We start from the raw sequence: 18,842 nt of genomic DNA, 5'->3' as shown, positions 1-18,842 counted from the left end.
TGTCTGAATCTTCCATCTGAGGCTCCCACAGAATCTCCTGTGCTGAAGAACTGAAGGAGCTCATAGGTTCGATCTCAAAGGCCCTCCTCAAGAGTCTGTTCATGTTCTGCGTATCTAACGACAGACAACCTCTGGAAATTCCTAGCAGGTAGCAAATGTAGAGGATCACTAATTCGTCTCCTGGGCCTTTCTGCAAACTTACAGATATCCTGCGGTATCTGGAAGGAAAATCCCGAAAATTCGTTTACCAGATGAAGAAGCAGCAGAAAAAATCAAAGAAATGGATTCAAATACCCAGAGAGGTTCAGAGCTCTGTGATCTTTGGCTTCTTTATAGCTGATGGTTGATGGGTGATTGAGCGGGGAGTTCAGGGGAAAGTAAATGATACATACCGTACATGAAACCAAACTCTAGGACTTGAAGGATGAAAGGTTAGAGACCATAGCGGATAGGTCGATAAGTGCGGAGGAGTGGGATGAGATAAGGTCCAAAGTGGAGAGGGAATAGATGAAGGACGGAGATGGAGAGGGAGTGCAACTTTCTTCCTCCCTGTCGGCCTCCACCTCAAGCATCCATTCCAATCCTTCGCGCCTCCGCCCAGCGGCAACACCATCCGTCCCATTCTCCACAGCGGCCCGGGGGTTATCAGGTTCGGCCCGCCTCCTCCCCTGTCTTGACCACCGGATGACAAGCCGGCTCTCCCCGAAGGATGAGGCATTCACGAGACTTATGTACTTCGCCTCCAGCGTGAGCAGCAATGAATATCCCAAATGAGATACCGTAAGCGATGATAGGCAAATCTTCAGCCTGCCTTGGGCAGCCTGCGTGGACAGGTCAAAAGAGGGGTATGCTGAGAGATGACGAGTAGATGCAGAGAGGCTCGACGCTCTGTTAAGCCTTCTGGGCCGTTACCCAGATGACATTGAGCACCTGGACCCCGTCCCGTGGGCGTCAGCGGGCCCAGCAGCACGGTACTTGTGTCGCCGTGTGCATCCTTCTGGAAGCTGCCAGACTACTGATCCTTGGGGACTGCGATCCTGGCTGCTTCTGCTGCCATGTGTGTGCCATGTGGGAGGGCGTGTTGTGGGGCCCCGAACCAGCCAACGGAAACTCAGGAGGGCTCAGTTGCCGCGTCGAGCTCGTGAGAGACCCTGTTGGACGACATTATGAGGGTCATGCATTATGTATCCACCGTACGAAGGAGAGTGTAGCCGACTATGGCATCTCGCTGATTCGCTGTATAATCGTGGAGTTTGAGTAGGCAGTTGTTGATTTGGTAGTCCATTTCACGTGATCTTACGCGTCGTGTCTTTTTACCCGATCTGGCCAATGAAAGAGCCTCTTTCAACGTTGAGTGAGTTGATTGATTAATTTGATAACTTTGCTTCCTTCGAGCTGTTCATACAACGTATACGTTATTCTATTTTTACAATATTAACCTTCGCGAGACCTTAAATTAAGTTGCTGGTCCCCAGTTTATGGTACATAATTATAGATCTGCGATCCCTACGCGAGATCCCACCGATGTCTTGTCGGTCTTCAGGACCCCAGATCCATGCTTTGCCACGTGCAGCTTTTTTCTTCAATGTTCCTTCACGCGTCAATGGCGTTGGTAGAGTTGCCCGCCCTTTGTTGCATGATTTTGACGTCCAGATGCGCGGATCCACCTTCGCAACTTGTTTGGTAATGTGCGCAGATCTAGACTTTGGGGTCACTTGAACTGTTCCCCTCCTCGTATATACATACCCTTTCTTACAAGTCACAAGTCAGATTGTGATTGATATGCTCAGCCTGTCTATGGGTCAAACATGGGATATTCGTGGAGGCTCAAGGATCGTCAAACCCCCAGTTGGGGAATTACGCTGTGCTAGTAAGACTAGGCGTAAAACTGGACGATATATCCATTTCTTATCACTATTTTGTCTACTTACACGTCTCCAAAATTCTTATAACGTCAATTTCACTCCTGTGTGTGGTTGTCTGACATCTATCGGGTATATTTACCTTTCCCGAGAACACTTTCCGACCAAGTCTAAGTGTTTGAAGCCGCGCAAACGGCAGCACGTTAGAAGAGATTAAGTTACAGCTTACACAAATGCGCAGTCTTCGACTCTGGAACACCAAACATAAAAATGAAACAATCTAACGCTTGACATAAATGAGAGAAAAAGTGTCTGGGCAGTCTCAAACACTTATTTCCCTAGATAGCCGCATCGGAACGAGAAATTGACCGAACGTGCCAATGAGGCGAGGACTAGATAGTTTCCTCACGCTTGACCGCACCTTTCTTGCTGACCAAGTTTCCACATTTCCTTTCTCATACCAAGCGCACCATGCCCTTCGGAAGGCTTGCCAAGTAGGGCGGGGATGCTGATGGGTGGGGTCTGAGCTCGTGATCCTATACCTAGCTGAATATCATTCCGCTGAGCGGAGTTCTTGAGAATACATGTATATCAGACGACCTACCTCTCAGCTATGTCTATCTCTCTTATTTCTCTTCTCAAGCTCTTCTCTCCTTTTCAAATACGCGGGTTGTTGTCTTGAAGTCTTACAAGCGCGTGCTAAAAGCTAGGCTGATATTTGTGGTACAAGAATTCCAGCTATGGGGCGGAATACTGGGTGTGATACATGCCGAAAGCGGAAGATCAAGGTACGTTACATACTCTCCCCTTTCTAGACCCAAAGTCTCTTTGTCCCCCTTCCCAGGCTTCATAAAGTTGATCAAACCCCCAGTGTGATCGTTCGGAACCTGCATGCGTGAACTGTGTCCGCAGTGGCTGGCAATGTCCCGGCTATCCACCAAAGTTTGAGTTTCAGGAAGTGATGATTAGCAGCTATGACAGCAAGCCCAGCTCCTCTCGATCGAACAAGCCCGGATCCACGGACGAGGTCAAAGACTCTTAGAAATAAGCGGCTCGGAGACTTTTCTTGAACAGGGAGCGAAATGAAATGCGGGTTTTGGGAGTCAGGTCTGGATTCTTTGGGGCATTCAAGGCGCTGTTGGCTTTAGGGTTTAGGGTGAGGATGGAGGATGTAATGTCTGGTTGGCATGGGACCATCATATAATTCCCATATATCTTTGATGGTTGTTGTCGTTATGGTCGAGTCTGCATGAAGCGAGGATATTATAAACGGTTGAAGTAGCATCGAGCCGCATCATACCGTCTTGGGGAGCCTCAATACTACACAAATTCCAATACATCTTTTGCGTACACCAAGCGGGCACTGGGGAAAATAACTCCACCTCCAAACCCACCGTCACGAATAATCGCGATGTTCGTATACACAGTATCAGCCCCAAGCATCAATCCAAGGACTAGCTCAAGGATGGTACAATTTACAAATCCTCTGCCGCGTCTTACCGTGGATACAGTGAGCGCGGGATAGTGAGATTTCACAGCTCGGCCTCTCCCCAGACAAGGGCCACCCAGCCCATCGGATCCCAATTAACGAGTGGCGTAGCTGCCTACTAACTGACTGCTTGAAACTCGGAGGATTTTTCTGATCTTCAGCATTATATCTATTCTGGACGCCATCCGGACCTATTAGAAACAAGTGTTCACTTGGCAAGGAGGAGGAGGCTTAGTGGGTAGGCATAAGTGGGATAGCAGACTGTTTCTGCCTTTCTCTTCTAGTATGCTAAATGATAGTGGGGGATAACTAAGGTAGGTAACTTTTCTTATCTTGAGTTGATTGATGTAAGGCGGAAGGAAATAGATAATAATGTGATTATAACTCAAAGCTGCTAAGTTAGTTCACACATTAAGTTCTAGGACTCGAGCATTCGCATTCGACGGTGTGAAATGGACTTTATTTGTATACTTCACAGCTTATTTAAGATTTCAAGTCTCTTATCTCTTTACTCGAAAACTTCAAAACGTGAGAATCTACGTACAGGGTTCTATAGTAAAGGAATGGGCGAATTTACGTAAAGTAGGTAAGGTAGGAGAGGATTGATTCAATAATCGTGATCAGTGACTCCCTAGGTACTCCAAGATCGCACAGATTAAACACCCTTTATTCTACCTTATTTAACTCTACCTACCTGTCTTATATTAATTAGGCTTTTTACAGAGCAAGGTAAGTCTGAGCAGTATCTCGCTTAATAGGTAGCAAGCTTCAGGGGTAAAATAGGGGTATGACCAACATGTACCCCTAGAACTACTCTCTACCTGCTAAGGATACCTTATGTACTCAGATTACCTTAAGTAAGTAACTTAAATCACTAAGTGCTTGTTATTACAGCTTACGATAATCCTCGAGTTCCTGTTCCTTCCACGGCCCATCAAAGAATTACCACATATTAATATATTATCAATTACTCGTCTCTCCATTATTTCAGACTTCAATATTTGCTGCTCTTAAGGGAGATCTTGTGTAGAAGATGTATTATTTGAAGCAGTTATATATAGTGCTAAGTGTTTGTCTAACCTTAACTTATGTGAATTGGGAAGCTGCTGCTGTACTTATGCCAAAATAACAGCAGGATTGAATTTAGAATGTTTCGTTGAGCTGGGATTTAGCTAGCTTGTTCTATGACTTCATGTGATCTTAGAAAGAAAGGAAAAGAAAGAAAAAACTGCTAAAACGTGCTTCTAATTTCTAAATCCATCTGTAATACCTAAGGTATCAGTTGGCATGCTCTGTAGTCGGTACTCGAGCGGTGCGTTTTTGAGGATTTGCCTGTTCTGTCGTGGATAGCAAGCGCAATTTGTTATATATGCAGTTCTGAGTTGGAAAGAAGAGAAGTTTGGAATGTTAGTGTTTGAGACATTGATTTTCATTTGGTATCATTGCGCAAAGAAACTATTTAAGTTGTCGTAAAGGTTCATGAGTGATTGGGTATCTTCAGATGCATCCATTATGCACGCATGAACGACCCTCGCCCGCTGAAAAGAACTTCAAGACTTTCACGCTTCATAAAATCCCCACCCACAAAGCAAATGGAAATGCAAATAGAAACCCATTTTTGTATCCTCGATCTTGGTCTCTTCTATGCGCCGATAGCCGAAAAGCGAGATCTCTAATATCGAGTTCTTCGTGGCCAGAAGCGTCGACGTGGACGAGTCGGAGTAGTAGCTGCCTGTGCACCCACATATCCATTCCCCTTGGATGCGCCTCCTCCTCCATGCATCCTAGCTGAGAAGCATGACAGGAACACAATCAAGCTAGCGAAGAAGAGTATGATCACAGCAGCGACAAGGGTCCACATGCCGGCCGAGTAGTATGCGTGGCTGCCGCTGTTATCGTGGTTTACGTGTCTCTTGACAAGGCCGAAGGTGACAAAGTCTGTTGCCATCACAATCATTGCGAGGACGCAGGTCACGGAAGAGACTAGGGATGCGAGGAATGTGCCGAACATGCCTGAGCCTAGGGCGAGAAGGAATGCAATAAATGCCAAGCCACAGGCGATCGGGTGCAGGATCATGACGCGAGTGAGTCTTTTCGTGGTATCTTCGGAGGCGGTACTGAAGGAGGATCCATCGATCTGAGCCATGATGGCGGAGGGGTTGTAGCTAATGTGTTTAGGGGAGCAGTAGTCCTGGTCAGTCCTGTTTGTCTCGTTAGATCTGTACTAGGTTAGAGATGAGGAAGAGATAGATGAACGTACTGGGCGGGAGCGACACCAAGAACACAGTGACCAAAGGTACCAAAAGTAACGGACGAGTGGCGGAAGTTGGTCCTGTTCGTGAGCGTCACCTTCAAGATCGCAATATCATGAACGACAGGGGCGGAGATAGTGGTGATCAGGAGGAGAATGGAGGCAGCGAGGAGGAGGAAGGTTCCAAGATGATGAAAGAAACCAGTTTCACGCATCTTGACGGTGTTGACTTTCTCCTTCGCGGTTTTGAGGTTCTTGTTATTGAGGAGGGGTGGATGTGCGAAAGGCTGGCTCAGGGAGTACGAAGAAGTGAAGACAATTCTAAGCGAACCACCCTTATTATTCAGTAAATATTACTTATTCACTGTGTAGGCGTTTGTTTAAGAAGAAGATAGCAAAAAGAAGCAAAGAGAGATTGCGCAGACAGCAGAGGGCAGGTTTTATTTATGAAAGGTACCAGCCAATGCGTAGGGTTTCTGTTATTGCAGACTTTGCAGTACAATGTTAGTGGCTAGGAGCTTTCTCGATCTTACAACCACGAACATGGACAATAGCCATTCCGCGTCATAGGCTTTTGTTGCCCTGCAGAGACCCTTGATCCGCGCAGAGAGCAAACCAGCGTTCACATCGTGGCTGATGGGTGAGATCGCCAACATGGTTTCACAGTCTTGCCTGTAATAGGTTGGCTTTTGAACCAAATGCACTCGCCATTCCTTGGACCAGCCTCTCAATTCACATGTACATGGCAGTACATAGCCCTCGTGATGGATATTTGACGAAGCCAGGAAAAGCAAACGCCAATGCAATCCTTGAGGAATTCCTACACAAGCCACGACACGTGACTCCCCGCCACCTCACCCCACGCCTTACCTTAGGTACCTTACTCTCCATCTGCGTAGAACAGATCAGGTTTATTGTCAAGGCTTGTCTGGCCAGAAAACAGAGAGTCGTCCTTGGGCCTTTGATATCTGAAACTGGTCAGATTTCACCTGCTTCTTTATGTGGACGGCCTCTTAATTAGCGTGTCCTTTAAGCTTTAATCGATCTGTTGCCATCTGCTAGGGCGAACTTGAGCTGGACAGGGGCCCAAGGGAAAGACTGCGCCTCGGGCACCTGAAGGACGATACTGACGTAGACGTCTGTGGCTGGGGTTATACATTTGAACGTCAAATCTGACTGATAACTTGATAAGAGAATCGATCAATGAGGGGATGTAGACTATTCGTCTGAAATGACAAGGTTGATGCCGTGTCTTGCTTTTCAAACCCAGACATTGCAATGACGATGATGGGCGCACCGCCACTGCGCCTGAAGCATTTGCTGTAACCTCGCTGTAAGCCTGTAAAGCACTACTGTACCACTGGCAATAAACTATTCGAGATGTAACGACTAAGTAGAAAGGCAGTTTAGAGATCCACGTCTGTAAAGATAACTACTTAGTTATATTGGCAATTAAAATGATCTTCTTTGCTTTAGGCAATGGCTTGATGTTAGAAACTAGACGGTTAAACGCGATGAATTGATTTCCTAATCGGGTAATACTAGTATTACGGCCTGATTACCTTACTACCTTACTTTGCTACTCGATCAACCCCCTATTATCGCGGATCTCCCCGAGTCCCCCATATCTAAGGTTACGTGCTGACCATGGACCGTGGACCTTGGGCCATCACAACGAAGCTTGGAATGGCAGACGCCACATGTTTACTTCGCCCGTGCAATTCCCAACTGCATCCCCGTAACTGACGCCATCTCAGTAATTGCCATTAGATGCTCGAGAGTTGATAGCCCTCCTTGATCAACGGCAGAAAGGACGGCGCATAAGAAAGCTTTCGGTCGTGGGAATCCGCCTCCTCAACATAATGCAACTGTCCGATGACATCGAAACTCTCGTCCCAAATTACCCCACCACAACAGCCCTCGAAAAGGTTTCCCACTTGGCCATTTCCCCAGTAGAGGAAGGTCCCGATCTCCATGTGTGCCTCTTGCCCACCAGGTCCTTGGACAATTTTCCAATCGGTGTCTACATGTGCTCCTTCGCATAGACCGTTGACGGCTGTGTTCATATATACTGAATCGCCATATCGGAGACCTTCGGGGTCTCGCAAGTTGCGGAATGGACGCGCATTAAAGGGCAATCCCGTTTCGGAGTGCTCTGAAAACGTTTCTGCGGCGTAGCTCAGACCGTCCTCAAGTTTGACTAGGGCGATGTCAGTAACTCCAAACACCTTATCGACTTTCCCAATCTTGTTTGCGAAATTGGGGGCCGGCTGAGCGGAAGGATGATAGACTTCTTGGTGCGATTCAAGAGGAAATCCATACCTAGATACTGTGATCCTCTTTTCTCCCCCTGGGCCTTCGACACAGACTCCGGAAGTGGTGATAACTGAAGAGAAGTGACCCTGTCCCTCCATTTTGTATAATCCTTCCACTAGAACACCAGGTCGGAGAATCTCACCCTGAGATCTGTAATCAGAATCATCCTTCACAGTAGTTGCAGGTAGATTGCGCCGAAATGCATGCTCCTTTTTGCCAGATCTGCCCCAGATATAACCCATTTTGTAGCCGTTAATTCGCGTTGGGAGTACGTTCCTCCATCCAGCAGCTGGCTCATTCTCCCCCAATGCAAGAAATCGCATTCCGTTGAAGCGAATACTATCAACCCCAGCGCCCTTTCCATTCACGAGATTGTAGACTTCCCATATTGTGTCTGGAGCTGGGACATGATAATCGCGGATCTCTCCCTTGACAGTGAACTCTAAGCTCGAATGTAGACGAGGACTCTCACCGAAATCAAGCGGTATCCCTCCTTCGGCCTTGTCCGTCAACCACAGTGGAATGTCGCCGATAAAGGTCGGCCAAGGCTGCGGAGGCAGCTCTTTCACACGTACGACGAGATATGGATATACGTAAATTGTGCTGAGTGCAGTCGGGAACACGGTTTTGATAGCGGAAAACTCGCCCTTAGCTACATTACGTCCTCCGCCGTTGCTGTTCCGAAGGCTGAATGGCAACTGGATTCTGGTGACCTTCTCGGGAAGGTTTTGAGTTAATGAAGGCGTGGATGCGTATGGTCCATAAGGATGGACTTTTTTGGTCTTCCAAGGTGATGCGCTCTTTCGACGCAAGGCTGGGCGGCCTTTTTGGGGCGATGGCGTTGCAATAGATGCCATGTTGAAGACGAATAGGTGCGAATGAAAAAAGGTGTTGTTGTTTGTAAAAGAAGAAGATGTTGATTGTATGGATAATAATTAAGCTGCGCAGAAACCCATGGGTCCCCACGAAATGGGTTGGGTAAGGTATCTACCCCATGGGGTAGGTTAGGGTGCATAAGATCTAACCCTAAATAAATCCATGATCTAACCTACCTTGTAGATATAACGTATTCCAAAGCACTAAACAGTGAAAACCTCTGCATTATAGCTAAGAATCTTTTTATGTACTTCTTCGATATAGATACTATAGAAATTTCGCTTTTGTCAACTTAAGGTACAGCAAATGCGAAAACTCGACACACCTAAGCGAGGTCGACGATCATAGTATACCTTAAGGTACCTTATAGACACTAATCTTTCTACTTGCAGGAAGCAACATCAGCCAGATAGGTACTAAAAGCAAAAGAGTTACTGAACATGAAACATAAACCAACAAACGAGCATTGTTCACCATAAGCAGGTTAAAGTTCCGCGTCTACTTAGCACATCAGACCGACCCGCGTTCTGTGAATAATGGCTTGTCATCTGCCTTCTCTGAATGGTCGTTGGTTACCACCCGGCACCCGCATTCCCCTCCGCCCCGCCGAGAGACTAGAATAATGGAAGCGCGGGCCGTGGAGATGCACAACTTTGTTTTACTCCGCATGGAATCGAATCCGGAATCAAATTTCATTCGATCTTCGTGGTTCTGATCACCGCGGCTAACCCTATAGGAACGACCGATCAGTAATCGCAGAGGACTAATGCCCCACGAAGATGGTGCAACTTGGACCAACGATGGTTTGTGGAAAGGGAGCCTCATGGTGATATGCTTCATTTTCCGTGTCTTGTTTACTTTCCTATATGTTTCTTGCAGCATCTGGTCCCATCTTCAATTGCCGGGTTCCCGGCCAGAAGGACACTTACTATATGTACCCCTCTGTCCCAAACTAGGAATCAAGGATTCCACCGCTCCAGTATGGAAGAACCTGCATCTGTCGATGGTGTGGAAGATGCGGAAAAAGGCAACGAGCCTCAGAGTCTTCCAGTCGATCCCCTGGACTGGAGTGGGCCAGATGATCCAGACAATCCCTTGAACTGGCCTGCAAGGAAACGATATCTTCATGCCGTCCCTCCTGCATTGATATCTTTCACCGCGTGAGTAAGAGGATCCTGTCTGTTGCTGGTGCTGGAATTATTATTAATGGCCGTAGGACCATTGGCACTTCACTCTACTCTCCAGCTTTTCCCATCATTCAGCGGGATTTCCATGTTGGTTCCACCGTGGCTTTGCTCCCATTGTCACTCTATGTGCTCGCCCTGGGATCTGGACCCGTGCTCGCTGCTCCCATCTCAGAAACATATGGGAGATATGTTGTCTATCTGTTTTCGGGACCACTGGGTGCTCTCTTCACCATGGGTGCCGGGTTCTCACAGAATATTTGGACACTGTGCATCTTGCGCTTCTTCGCCGGCTTGACATTCTCACCTGCCCTTGCAATAGGAGCAGGCTCCATTGCAGACGTCAACAGAGCCGAAACCCGAATTGTACCCACGTGTTTCTATATTTTGAGTCTATTCCTAGGACCTTCCTTGGGGTAGGTCTTCTCACTCACTATCCTTGAAGGGATATTGACCAGACTTAGACCAGTGATTGGCTCATTCGTCACCGTCCGCAAAGGCTGGCGCTGGACCCAATGGACGCTCATATGCTTCGCCATCTTCGCCCAACTCTCCCTCCTGTTCGTCCAGGAAACCCACAAGAAAACCATCATCCAACGCCGGAACCAAAAGCTCGGCATCCCGCCCCCGCCGTCCTCATTCCCCACGCCCGCAGCCAGAATCAGATTCCTCCTCTCCGTCACGCTCCTCCGGCCTCTGCACATGCTCCTCACCGAGCCCATCGTCGGCTTCCTCTCTTTCTACGTCGCATTTAATTTCTCCATCCTCCTGAATTTCTTCGCCGCCTTTCCCTACGTCTTCAAATCCGTCTACGCTTTCAGCACCGAGGATGCAGGACTCGTCTTCTTGGCTATCGGCGTTGGCTCTCTCCTCGCCGTGCCCACCTGTCTCCTATGCGATCGGTACATGTACCAACCCCGGGCCCGGCAAAGCCAGAAAGAAGAAGGAGGGAAGACCGGGATCGTCGCTCCAGAACACCGCTTATACCCCGCGATGCTGGGCTCCTTCGGGGTCCCCACCGGACTCTTCTGGTTCGCGTGGTCCGCACGCAAGGACGTCCACTGGGCCAGCCCCGTCGTTGCCGCTGTGCCTTTCGCGTGGGGGAATCTGAGCATATTCATCTGTATGCCTTTCTTGTCCCCCTTTCTTTTCACCCCATCCAAATTTTCACCCCATCCAAAATCCCCTCCTCATTTGACTAACGAGACACAGCAGCAGCCACGTATCTCGTCGACACCTACCAAGCATCCACAGGCGCCAGCGCCATGGCCGCGAACGGACTCCTGCGCTTCTCGCTCGGCGCCGCGTTCCCGCTCTTCGCGCTGCAGATGTATGGTAGGTTGGGCATCGGATGGGCGACGAGCCTGTTGGCGTTTATCACGGTGGCTATGATGCCGATCCCCTGGGTTTTGTTTAGGTATGGCCGTAAGATTAGGGGGAAGAGTAGGTATGATACTTTGAGGGCGTGAATGAATAGTGAACCCGCGGCGGAAAGGGGGAAGGGAAGATGTAAGATATTAATGAAGATGGATGGATGGATGGATGAGGTATATATGTTGATTGATATAATATGGGTGTGTACCTACCTACCTTACTGTAAGATACCTACCTGTCTCTCATAACCAGAGCAAAAAAAACAAAAACCAAAAATCAATCAATCCACCAAAGAAAGTCAAACACCTCTCCCCCCTTTCCATCCACCCATCCATCCATCCTTCCTACCTTCCTTCCTACCACCTCTCAAAAAGCAAATCCACCCACCTACCCACCCACCTACCCATGCTCCTGAATCAACCTCACACACCCCTTCTTACCTCCAGGCGCTAAACTATCTAAATATACCTATTCAGTCTATCGCAAAGCACGCACCGCACGCTGCCTTACCACAATTCTCCGGAGGGGTGGGTTACTTACAGCACAAAAAAGCATACCATGATGAATTGAGGTTTATGTTGAATTTCTACCTATACGAAGTGCTCCCTCCCTGCCTCTCCGAACCTAACTAATTAAATAACATACAACCGTTCCCTACTTCCAAATTCCATCTAAGAGGAAAGTGAAAGGAAGGAAAGGGAAAGATTTCCTTCCACCTGCATGCACCTTATATATACGAGTGTATCGGACATATACTATTCATCATCAGGTCATACTTTCTATAGAACCTATGCATGAAAGCCTATTTTGTTTTTCCCTATCCCCCGCCACTTTTTTTTAATTTTCTCTCTTTTTTTTTCCTTTTGAATCGAATCTGGTTGTTAAGAATAACGGTCAACCATCCCGTTCGTTCGATTGAGAAGCAATCCCCCAAAAACACAACACGCTCTCGTAACTTTCGCTCAACGACAAAAAAAGACACAAGAAGAGAATTTGCAACATCCAACCCGAGCACTTCATATTGTTGAACGTTGCGATGCAAGCAAGACCACCCGGACCTCCGCATTATATTGAAGGTTGGAAAGGGAACGAAATTAAAAAAGCAAAGACAACCGCCCTTCCCCAAACACCGTGATTTTTCAGGAAAAGAAAACTAGCCGGCCATGCTAGCAACTGGTCCATTGCCAGGCGTCTGAATCGAGCCTTCGATCCTCCTCTTGGCTTCCGCTTTCTCGCTCTCCGTGATGTCCTCGTCTTTCTTGCGCATGTCAGGCGTGTGTTGTGTCTCTGACGGATGGTAGCCGATCGACATCCCGACTCTCAACTGTGGCATCATCAGTCCCACACTCATCTGGAGATAAAAAAGAGTGAAGAAAGAGAAAGGGGAGGAGACGTACCAAGGTCTCCAACGCCATGTTAGAGTTATTCACCAGATCTTCGTCGAACTTCATAGTGCCTTCTTCGAATAACAAGAGGATAGTACTACCGCCAAATTTGAAATACCCGAGTTCTTCTCCTCGTTTCACTTCCTCGCCTGCTTGGCGCGTGATCACGGTACTTCCAACCATCATAGCCCCTACGCAGATAACCATGACTCTCCCATGCGCAACCGAGTCAATGGGGATCACCACGCGGACGTTTTCGCCGTACACGTCTAGCGCCGATCTGATTGCCATCGGATTAACCGTATAGTATTCTCCTTCGATGGTTTTGGGTGTGCCCAAAGTACCATCAACTGGGATGTGGAAACGATGATAATCTTGCGGGGCGAGCCTGAAGATCCCGAGAGCACCATTGGTATACCGTTTTGCGTCCTCTGGGTACGCATTTCCCAGTAATCGTTCGATTGAGAACTCGCGGCCCTTAACCCAGATCTTGGTCGCTTCATCCATACGGTTGAACACCACGCTCCTGCAATCCGCCGGGCTAACAATGATCTTCGGGTTATCTGGTGCAGAGCAAGGTCTCGCACCCGGCTTTAGCTGTCTGTAGAAGAACTCGTTGAAATTTTTGAAGCTCTCTACCGGAAGCAAGACTTCGGACATGTCTAGCCGGTGGAAATTGATGAATTTCTGGATCTCGGCCTTAGATGCTGGGTCATCGTATTTGACACCTTGTTTGAAGGACAATCCGCGAAGGAGCTTCCGAACTAGTAGGTTATTAGCAACAGATCTAGAGGATTTGCACCGGATAAGAGAGATTAAAAGAGCCCCACATACTTCTCTTGGTTTCCATATCCTTAGATTTCAGTCCTTTATACAGTAATCTGATTCCCAGGCGCACGTAGACGCTCATGCGTTCTTCGTTAATCTGGCCCGTGATGCGATCCTGCACCAGGATGTTGGCAGAGTTGGCACCGAGCTTGTAGCCTCCGTAGGATATCTTGGTGATGACTTTGGAGTACCATTTCCGTTGCGCTTGGCTGGATGTTACGAAGCCGGCCATGACGATATTGTTCACTTGACGCCAATCCTGACTGGCACATGTGGCGATGTGAGTGATGATGTCTGCATCGGAGCGCTTATTCAGGCGAGGTTGATGGCAAATTGGACATTCTCTGATCTCAACCACATGTTCTTCATCCTTGTCGTTGAGATCATCTCTGTCGAATTCGCCTTCCTCGGCAGGAGCCTCGGGATTTTCAACTGTCTGCAATTCAGCTCCAATTTGTGATGGATCCACAAGTGTAACATTCCCGGAGCTTGCTGACGTTGAACTTTCTGCTGCGGTGGGTGGGCTTGGGGGCGTTGAGGTTTGTCCACCTGCGCCTTCAGGCTGCTGCGGGACGGGGCTCTTGGCCGGAGCAGTACCAGATACTTTTACCCTCTCACTCACGACACTTGGCTGCCTGGACCTTGCAGCAAAGAGCTGATCTTCTAAACAAATGACTGCCTGGTCAATAGTTAAATCAGAATTTGGCTCGTCACCATGCACGGTTGGATCATGAAAGCGCTTGAAGAAGCCTTCGATGGTAGATTCCCTTAATGTCGAGCCAAGCGTATCAAGCATGGTCGTTAGCTCGACTTTGCTGATGCGTCCACTTTCGTCGGTATCGTACTGCTTCAACATGGCTCTCCAGAATTGCTGACGAAGAGCCGGGTAAGGAACATATTTAGCCTTGATGAATAACATAGGGCTATGCTTCTCTTCCCATTTCTCCGCGTTCTTTAGTTTTAGAGGAATAACGAAAGGATGTAAGTCGGGATCACCACGCTCGTTCGATACTTCGGTATCGTCAACGGCGTTTGGAGGAGGTATATTATCACCCGTTTGAAGCGCACCAGGAGTGCTCGTCGGTGCATTTGTCGGCGCCGGTGTTGTTGATCCTGAATCGCTCGCTTGAACTGTCGACAAATTTGTCCCACTGCTCTTTGCACTTGCGGTCGACCGTGACATTTTCAGATTCTGTGAAGATGCTGAGCGTGATAGTGGCAATTTGAAGCGTGATTTGTTTGGCTGGGACGGCAGAGCGCTGGCATCTGGAGGGTCTTTTAAAGCGTAAAGCCCAGTGTCGGGGTCGGCTTCTAGAGCCGTGTCGGTGATGTCTGTAAGGGGGAGTACGGCGGAGGCGATGAAATCATTGCCAGATAGCTTGTCCCGGTCAATTATGGTAAAGGAGAGGGAGTAGGTCTCTTCACGTCTGAGGACCTGAAAGATCATCTTCTCATTGAAGACGGGATTAAGGTTGTGTCGAATGACTCTCGTTCTATAGGTCTTCTTCCCCAGAGACGCCACGACGAAAGGGTCCATATCGAATGATGTTCGAGTCATGTTCCGTTCCGGTGGAAGATCGGTGATCTTTTGTATGTCAAGGAAGACTATCCCAACCAGGTCGCTACCTCCGCTGAACTCGTATGCGCCCAATTGCTTCTTCCTCCTGAGCCCCTTGAGCCTCAATCTGCGCTTCCTTTTCTCGACCGAATCGGGTTTTGCTGGGTCGTCCGTCTCGTCGCTAGGTTCTTCATCCTCATAAAATTGATCTTCTTCTTCCTCTTCAGGGACTTCATCTGCCGCGCTCGCACGGCTCGTCCGCTTCGTCGCTGTCTCGGGGATAAGTTCGCCAATGTCCGAGCCACAGATGGTTTTAAATTTCTCCAGAATCTGTTGATCGGTGGCGGTAGGGTTCGATGAGTCCAACAGAGTAAATTGTAGAAGCACCTCGCCGGATACATTGCTGGTCTTCTTCCCGTTGGTTCTCTTGCTCTTGAGGGGGTACCATCTCGGTTCTTGTGCCGTATGCTCGTTGTAGAAGATGTCTTCGAGTGCCAAGTCAAACTCGCCCAGGTAGTCCTTCCCAAATCTATCCTTGTCCCAGCACACACACTCGAGCAGGAGGCAGTTCACGCCCGAGACGGGCATCTGGACCGTGACGTTCCATTCGGGGTTCAATGTCTTGGGGACGTATTGGGTTACGTGCCTCGAGTCGCCGAGGGTGAGGACGAGGTACTACGATTCGTCAGTCACTCTGTTGTTCGGCGGAGCGGGGTTCGGGGTTCCGCGGTCTGCGAATATTATATACTCACTGGATCGGAAGACCCGTTCTTGTCCTTTGCCGCGAGGTTCCTGGCCTATGCACAGCTGCTGTCAGTATCTCAGCTGTATGCTCCCCGCCTGCTGCACTTACCCGGAGAACCGCAGCTTTCAGTACCAGACCATTGGCCTTTGTGGGATCTGCCATGCTGTCTATCGTGTTTGATCGTTTCACGCTGGCACTGGGGCTTGTGCTTCGACTATTGCTGGAGCTGTTGTTGACGCCGTAGGACTTTAGTCGGCTGCGGAGAGTAAGTCGGACCATCGTAGAGGGAGAGAGATATAGAGAGGTTGGTGGCCGTCGGCCAAGCCAAACAACACTGTAGTAGTTGAGATGCCAATGCCAATGACAATGCCAAGACCAATGCTATTGTGGCTGTGAGTTGGAAAATGTGGTCTTGGGAGGTTGAAGAGGTCCAGAGCGCATGGGCGGGATAGCTCGTGATTGGACCCGCAACTGCCGGGGAGTATGCGGGGCGGGGATGGAGGGATGGAGGGGGAGTTTTGTTGCTTGGTTCCGACGAGGGATTTCTGGAGAGAGCCTTGTCCCGTTGATGCTGTGAGCAGTGGGAATGGGAACAGATGGATAGATGAATAGGTGAAGAAATGAAAGAGATGATTAGGGCTAGGATATGTAATGAGAGGAGCTGTGGATGCTGCCAGAAGTGTATAACGCTTTGTGTCGTGCTCAACAAACGGCTGAGCCACTGTGGCTTGTACACGGAAGAATCCGCAGCGGGTCTCGTACGGAGAAAGAGATGACATGAGATTCTGCAGGAAGGCCTCTGTTCACTTCTTCTTCTCCTAAAGCTTCTAAATATATAACAAATTATTTATTCCTTTCTCTCGCCTTTCCATCTCAAGGCTCTCTACAACGAGCTTTCTCATACCTACCTTACCTAGGTATATCATATGCAACCTCGGAGTCGTGCCCCACTGCAGCTCCTGAAACCACCCCTCTCATCAAACCTCTTCCTACATTATTTATATTTATATTAATCAAATACCATCTGAGGTAATTCGTCTTCGCGCAATATTTACCTGATTTTCAACCGAGCTGACAAAGCTCTTTATAATCATTTCCGTTGTGACTGTCGTCGCCTCTACCCCTATTACGCTTCTTGCGGAGATGCAAAACGAAATCCTGTTTTGTAAGGTATCAAGGATCTTCAGCATAAACTAATGTCTCCTATTGGCAACAATCGAAGTCGATATTCAATACTCAACGTGATAGCATTGTTCTTATCGTCTGTTTCCTGCTTTTTTTCTTCAAGCATGTAGCTCTTCCAATCATAAAGACCGACTACAATTCTCCAATAAGAAATGAACGAATCCCACACTGGGAGTTCAGGTTCCCACCAACCGTCTATTCCATTTCCCATCTACGTCTCGCTGTTTTGTCTATAACTCTCATGCAATATAAATATTTCTTCGTCAAGCCATCCCATATCCGATACGCCATAGCAATGCATTGCAACCCCAATTCCCAGATGCGAATATGACAGGCAAGAAGTTGTAAGAAAAGCGCCGGGTGACCTGTTAGGAAGCGACCGTCTCATCGACAGTCTTGGGTTTATAATCCGAGAAGGCTTCGGGCCACAAGAACATCTTCTCTTCCTTGGTGGGCGTAGCAGCCACGTATGCGGGGACGGCCGTCTTGCTACTGACCCTACGCCACATATTGGCTCTGGGGTTGAACCTGGCCGGCTTGCCGGCGCCACCCGTCTTCTGCTCATCCTCGACCATGATCTTCTTGACCTCCTTCTCGATATCGGCGAAGGTGTCGAAGCCGATATACGGGATTTTGTTCTCGATGCAGTACTCCTCGAGTCGTAACCCTTTCCGTGCGAATAGAACATCTGCTTCTCGGGCGGCAGGGAGATCTGAAACGCCGTCGCCGATGAATACGATCAGAGGAATGGTGCCGTCCTCGCAAGCCAGCTCGGCTTCTTCGCGCGCTTCGGCGATGGAGAGGGCCTTGTCGTGACCCAGCTCTGTGTCATGTCTCCAGATCGGCTTCCACTCGCTCCCATCCTCCTTGATCTGAGCATCATTGGCCACGATCTCGATATGTTTCGCCTGCTCCTCGCCCAAGAAAGTGTCCAGCACCCTCCGCAGGATCGGCTTCAGTCCGGCAGAAATAACGTTGAACGGGATGTTGTTGTCGACGCAGAACTTGTGGAAGTGTTGGAAGTCCGGGTCGATCTCGAGAGTCTGCTCCATGACTTCGAAACCATCTTCGAAGGGGATGTTTAAAGAGCCCCACATTTCCTCAGATACGTCCCGGAAAGAGCGCTCGCCCGACTTGATCTGTTCGTCGAGGATATTCCGACGGGCGGAACCGCAGCCGTGGGCGTCGAAAAGGATGTGTCCGGTGTCTTGCATGAAGATCGTGCCATCGAAATCTAATCTTTCTGTTAGACCACACTGGTGATCCACTTCCCCAGGGCAGAAGAGTTTGGTAACGTACCGGAAAAACAGACGATTTTCCGCTTCGTGTGCATCATGTTCTTATCCTGCGTAGCCATTATACTTGTTTTTGGGACTGTGAGGTCCTTCGCTTCAGTGCCTGAGGGTTGTACGGCAGTAGGCATCTTGCAATGGCTTGTGGATTTGTATCTTTGAGATGTTGAAGATGGCAATCTTTAAAGTTTTCTATCGGCAAAGTAGAACGGCGGCCTTGAGAAGCTAGGCTTGAACGGTTGAATGTTGATAAGAGATCGTATTGTGGACCTGAGACGATAGAGCGGGAGAGATTTTCGCTATCAGGTTTCGAGGGAGAAATATGGAGTATGATGTATCTTGCTGTGAAAATATGGAGCAGAGAGAAAAAGAGGAAGAGGAACAGGAAGAGGCGGAGGCAGAAAGGCTCCCATTAATACTACTCACCTCCTATCTTAGGATGTGAACCCAAAGCCGCTGGCTTTTCCGGTTTTCACGATGGTAACATTCACGATAGT

At 48.6% G+C, this 18,842-nt stretch overlaps 7 protein-coding genes across 7 annotated transcripts; 3 read left to right on the top strand and 4 right to left on the bottom strand.

The window, feature by feature from the left end:
* Positions 1-916: 916 nt before the first annotated feature.
* Positions 917-1,261, top strand: M430DRAFT_18796 (hypothetical protein; the record flags this gene model as incomplete). The annotated part of the gene is made up of 1 exon (XM_024863953.1): positions 917-1,261. The coding sequence occupies one exon, from the start codon at positions 917-919 to the stop codon at positions 1,259-1,261; it is 345 nt and encodes a 114-aa protein (XP_024721913.1).
* A 1,341-nt stretch (positions 1,262-2,602) lies between these two features.
* M430DRAFT_18795 (hypothetical protein) lies at positions 2,603-2,904 on the top strand (the record flags this gene model as incomplete). The annotated part of the gene is made up of 2 exons (XM_024863952.1): positions 2,603-2,650; positions 2,734-2,904. The coding sequence occupies 2 exons, from the start codon at positions 2,603-2,605 to the stop codon at positions 2,902-2,904; spliced, it is 219 nt and encodes a 72-aa protein (XP_024721912.1).
* Positions 2,905-4,868: 1,964 nt separating this feature from the next.
* M430DRAFT_41932 (hypothetical protein) lies at positions 4,869-5,869 on the bottom strand. The gene is made up of 2 exons (XM_024867515.1): positions 5,612-5,869; positions 4,869-5,552 (listed from the first exon to the last, which is right to left on the bottom strand). The coding sequence occupies exons 1-2, from the start codon at positions 5,815-5,817 to the stop codon at positions 5,024-5,026; spliced, it is 735 nt and encodes a 244-aa protein (XP_024721911.1). The 5' UTR covers positions 5,818-5,869; the 3' UTR covers positions 4,869-5,023.
* A 1,499-nt stretch (positions 5,870-7,368) lies between these two features.
* On the bottom strand, positions 7,369-8,775 carry M430DRAFT_41931 (hypothetical protein; the record flags this gene model as incomplete). Its single annotated transcript, XM_024867514.1, has 1 exon — positions 7,369-8,775. The coding sequence occupies one exon, from the start codon at positions 8,773-8,775 to the stop codon at positions 7,369-7,371; it is 1,407 nt and encodes a 468-aa protein (XP_024721910.1).
* Positions 8,776-9,662: 887 nt separating this feature from the next.
* On the top strand, positions 9,663-11,656 carry M430DRAFT_139328 (hypothetical protein). The gene is made up of 4 exons (XM_024862605.1): positions 9,663-9,954; positions 10,011-10,394; positions 10,443-11,101; positions 11,191-11,656. The coding sequence occupies exons 1-4, from the start codon at positions 9,776-9,778 to the stop codon at positions 11,445-11,447; spliced, it is 1,479 nt and encodes a 492-aa protein (XP_024721909.1). The 5' UTR covers positions 9,663-9,775; the 3' UTR covers positions 11,448-11,656.
* An 849-nt stretch (positions 11,657-12,505) lies between these two features.
* On the bottom strand, positions 12,506-16,147 carry M430DRAFT_27663 (hypothetical protein; the record flags this gene model as incomplete). The annotated part of the gene is made up of 5 exons (XM_024865683.1): positions 12,506-12,676; positions 12,750-13,501; positions 13,572-15,798; positions 15,876-15,920; positions 15,977-16,147. The coding sequence occupies 5 exons, from the start codon at positions 16,145-16,147 to the stop codon at positions 12,506-12,508; spliced, it is 3,366 nt and encodes a 1,121-aa protein (XP_024721908.1).
* Positions 16,148-17,105: 958 nt separating this feature from the next.
* Positions 17,106-18,386, bottom strand: M430DRAFT_139321 (hypothetical protein; the record flags this gene model as incomplete). Its single annotated transcript, XM_024862604.1, has 2 exons — positions 17,106-18,287; positions 18,353-18,386. The coding sequence occupies 2 exons, from the start codon at positions 18,384-18,386 to the stop codon at positions 17,422-17,424; spliced, it is 900 nt and encodes a 299-aa protein (XP_024721907.1). The 3' UTR covers positions 17,106-17,421.
* Positions 18,387-18,842: the final 456 nt, after the last annotated feature.

This window comes from Amorphotheca resinae, assembly GCF_003019875.1.
Source record: "Amorphotheca resinae ATCC 22711 unplaced genomic scaffold M430scaffold_5, whole genome shotgun sequence".
NCBI classification, from domain to species: Eukaryota; Fungi; Ascomycota; class Leotiomycetes; order Helotiales; family Amorphothecaceae; genus Amorphotheca; species Amorphotheca resinae.
This window is presented reverse-complemented; position numbering and strand designations above follow the sequence as displayed.

Bases quoted from the DNA above. Each gene is read 5' to 3' on its own strand.
- M430DRAFT_139328 (XM_024862605.1), top strand. From the start codon at position 9,776: ATGGAAGAACCTGCATCTGTCGATGGTGTGGAAGATGCGGAAAAAGGC. The intron at 9,955-10,010 runs GTGAGTAAGAGG...TAATGGCCGTAG, and splicing joins GCATTGATATCTTTCACCGC to GACCATTGGCACTTCACTCT. The intron at 11,102-11,190 runs GTATGCCTTTCT...AACGAGACACAG, and splicing joins GAATCTGAGCATATTCATCT to CAGCAGCCACGTATCTCGTC.
- M430DRAFT_41932 (XM_024867515.1), bottom strand. From the start codon at position 5,817: ATGCGTGAAACTGGTTTCTTTCATCATCTTGGAACCTTCCTCCTCCTC. The intron at 5,553-5,611 runs GTACGTTCATCT...CGAGACAAACAG, and splicing joins CTTGGTGTCGCTCCCGCCCA to GACTGACCAGGACTACTGCT.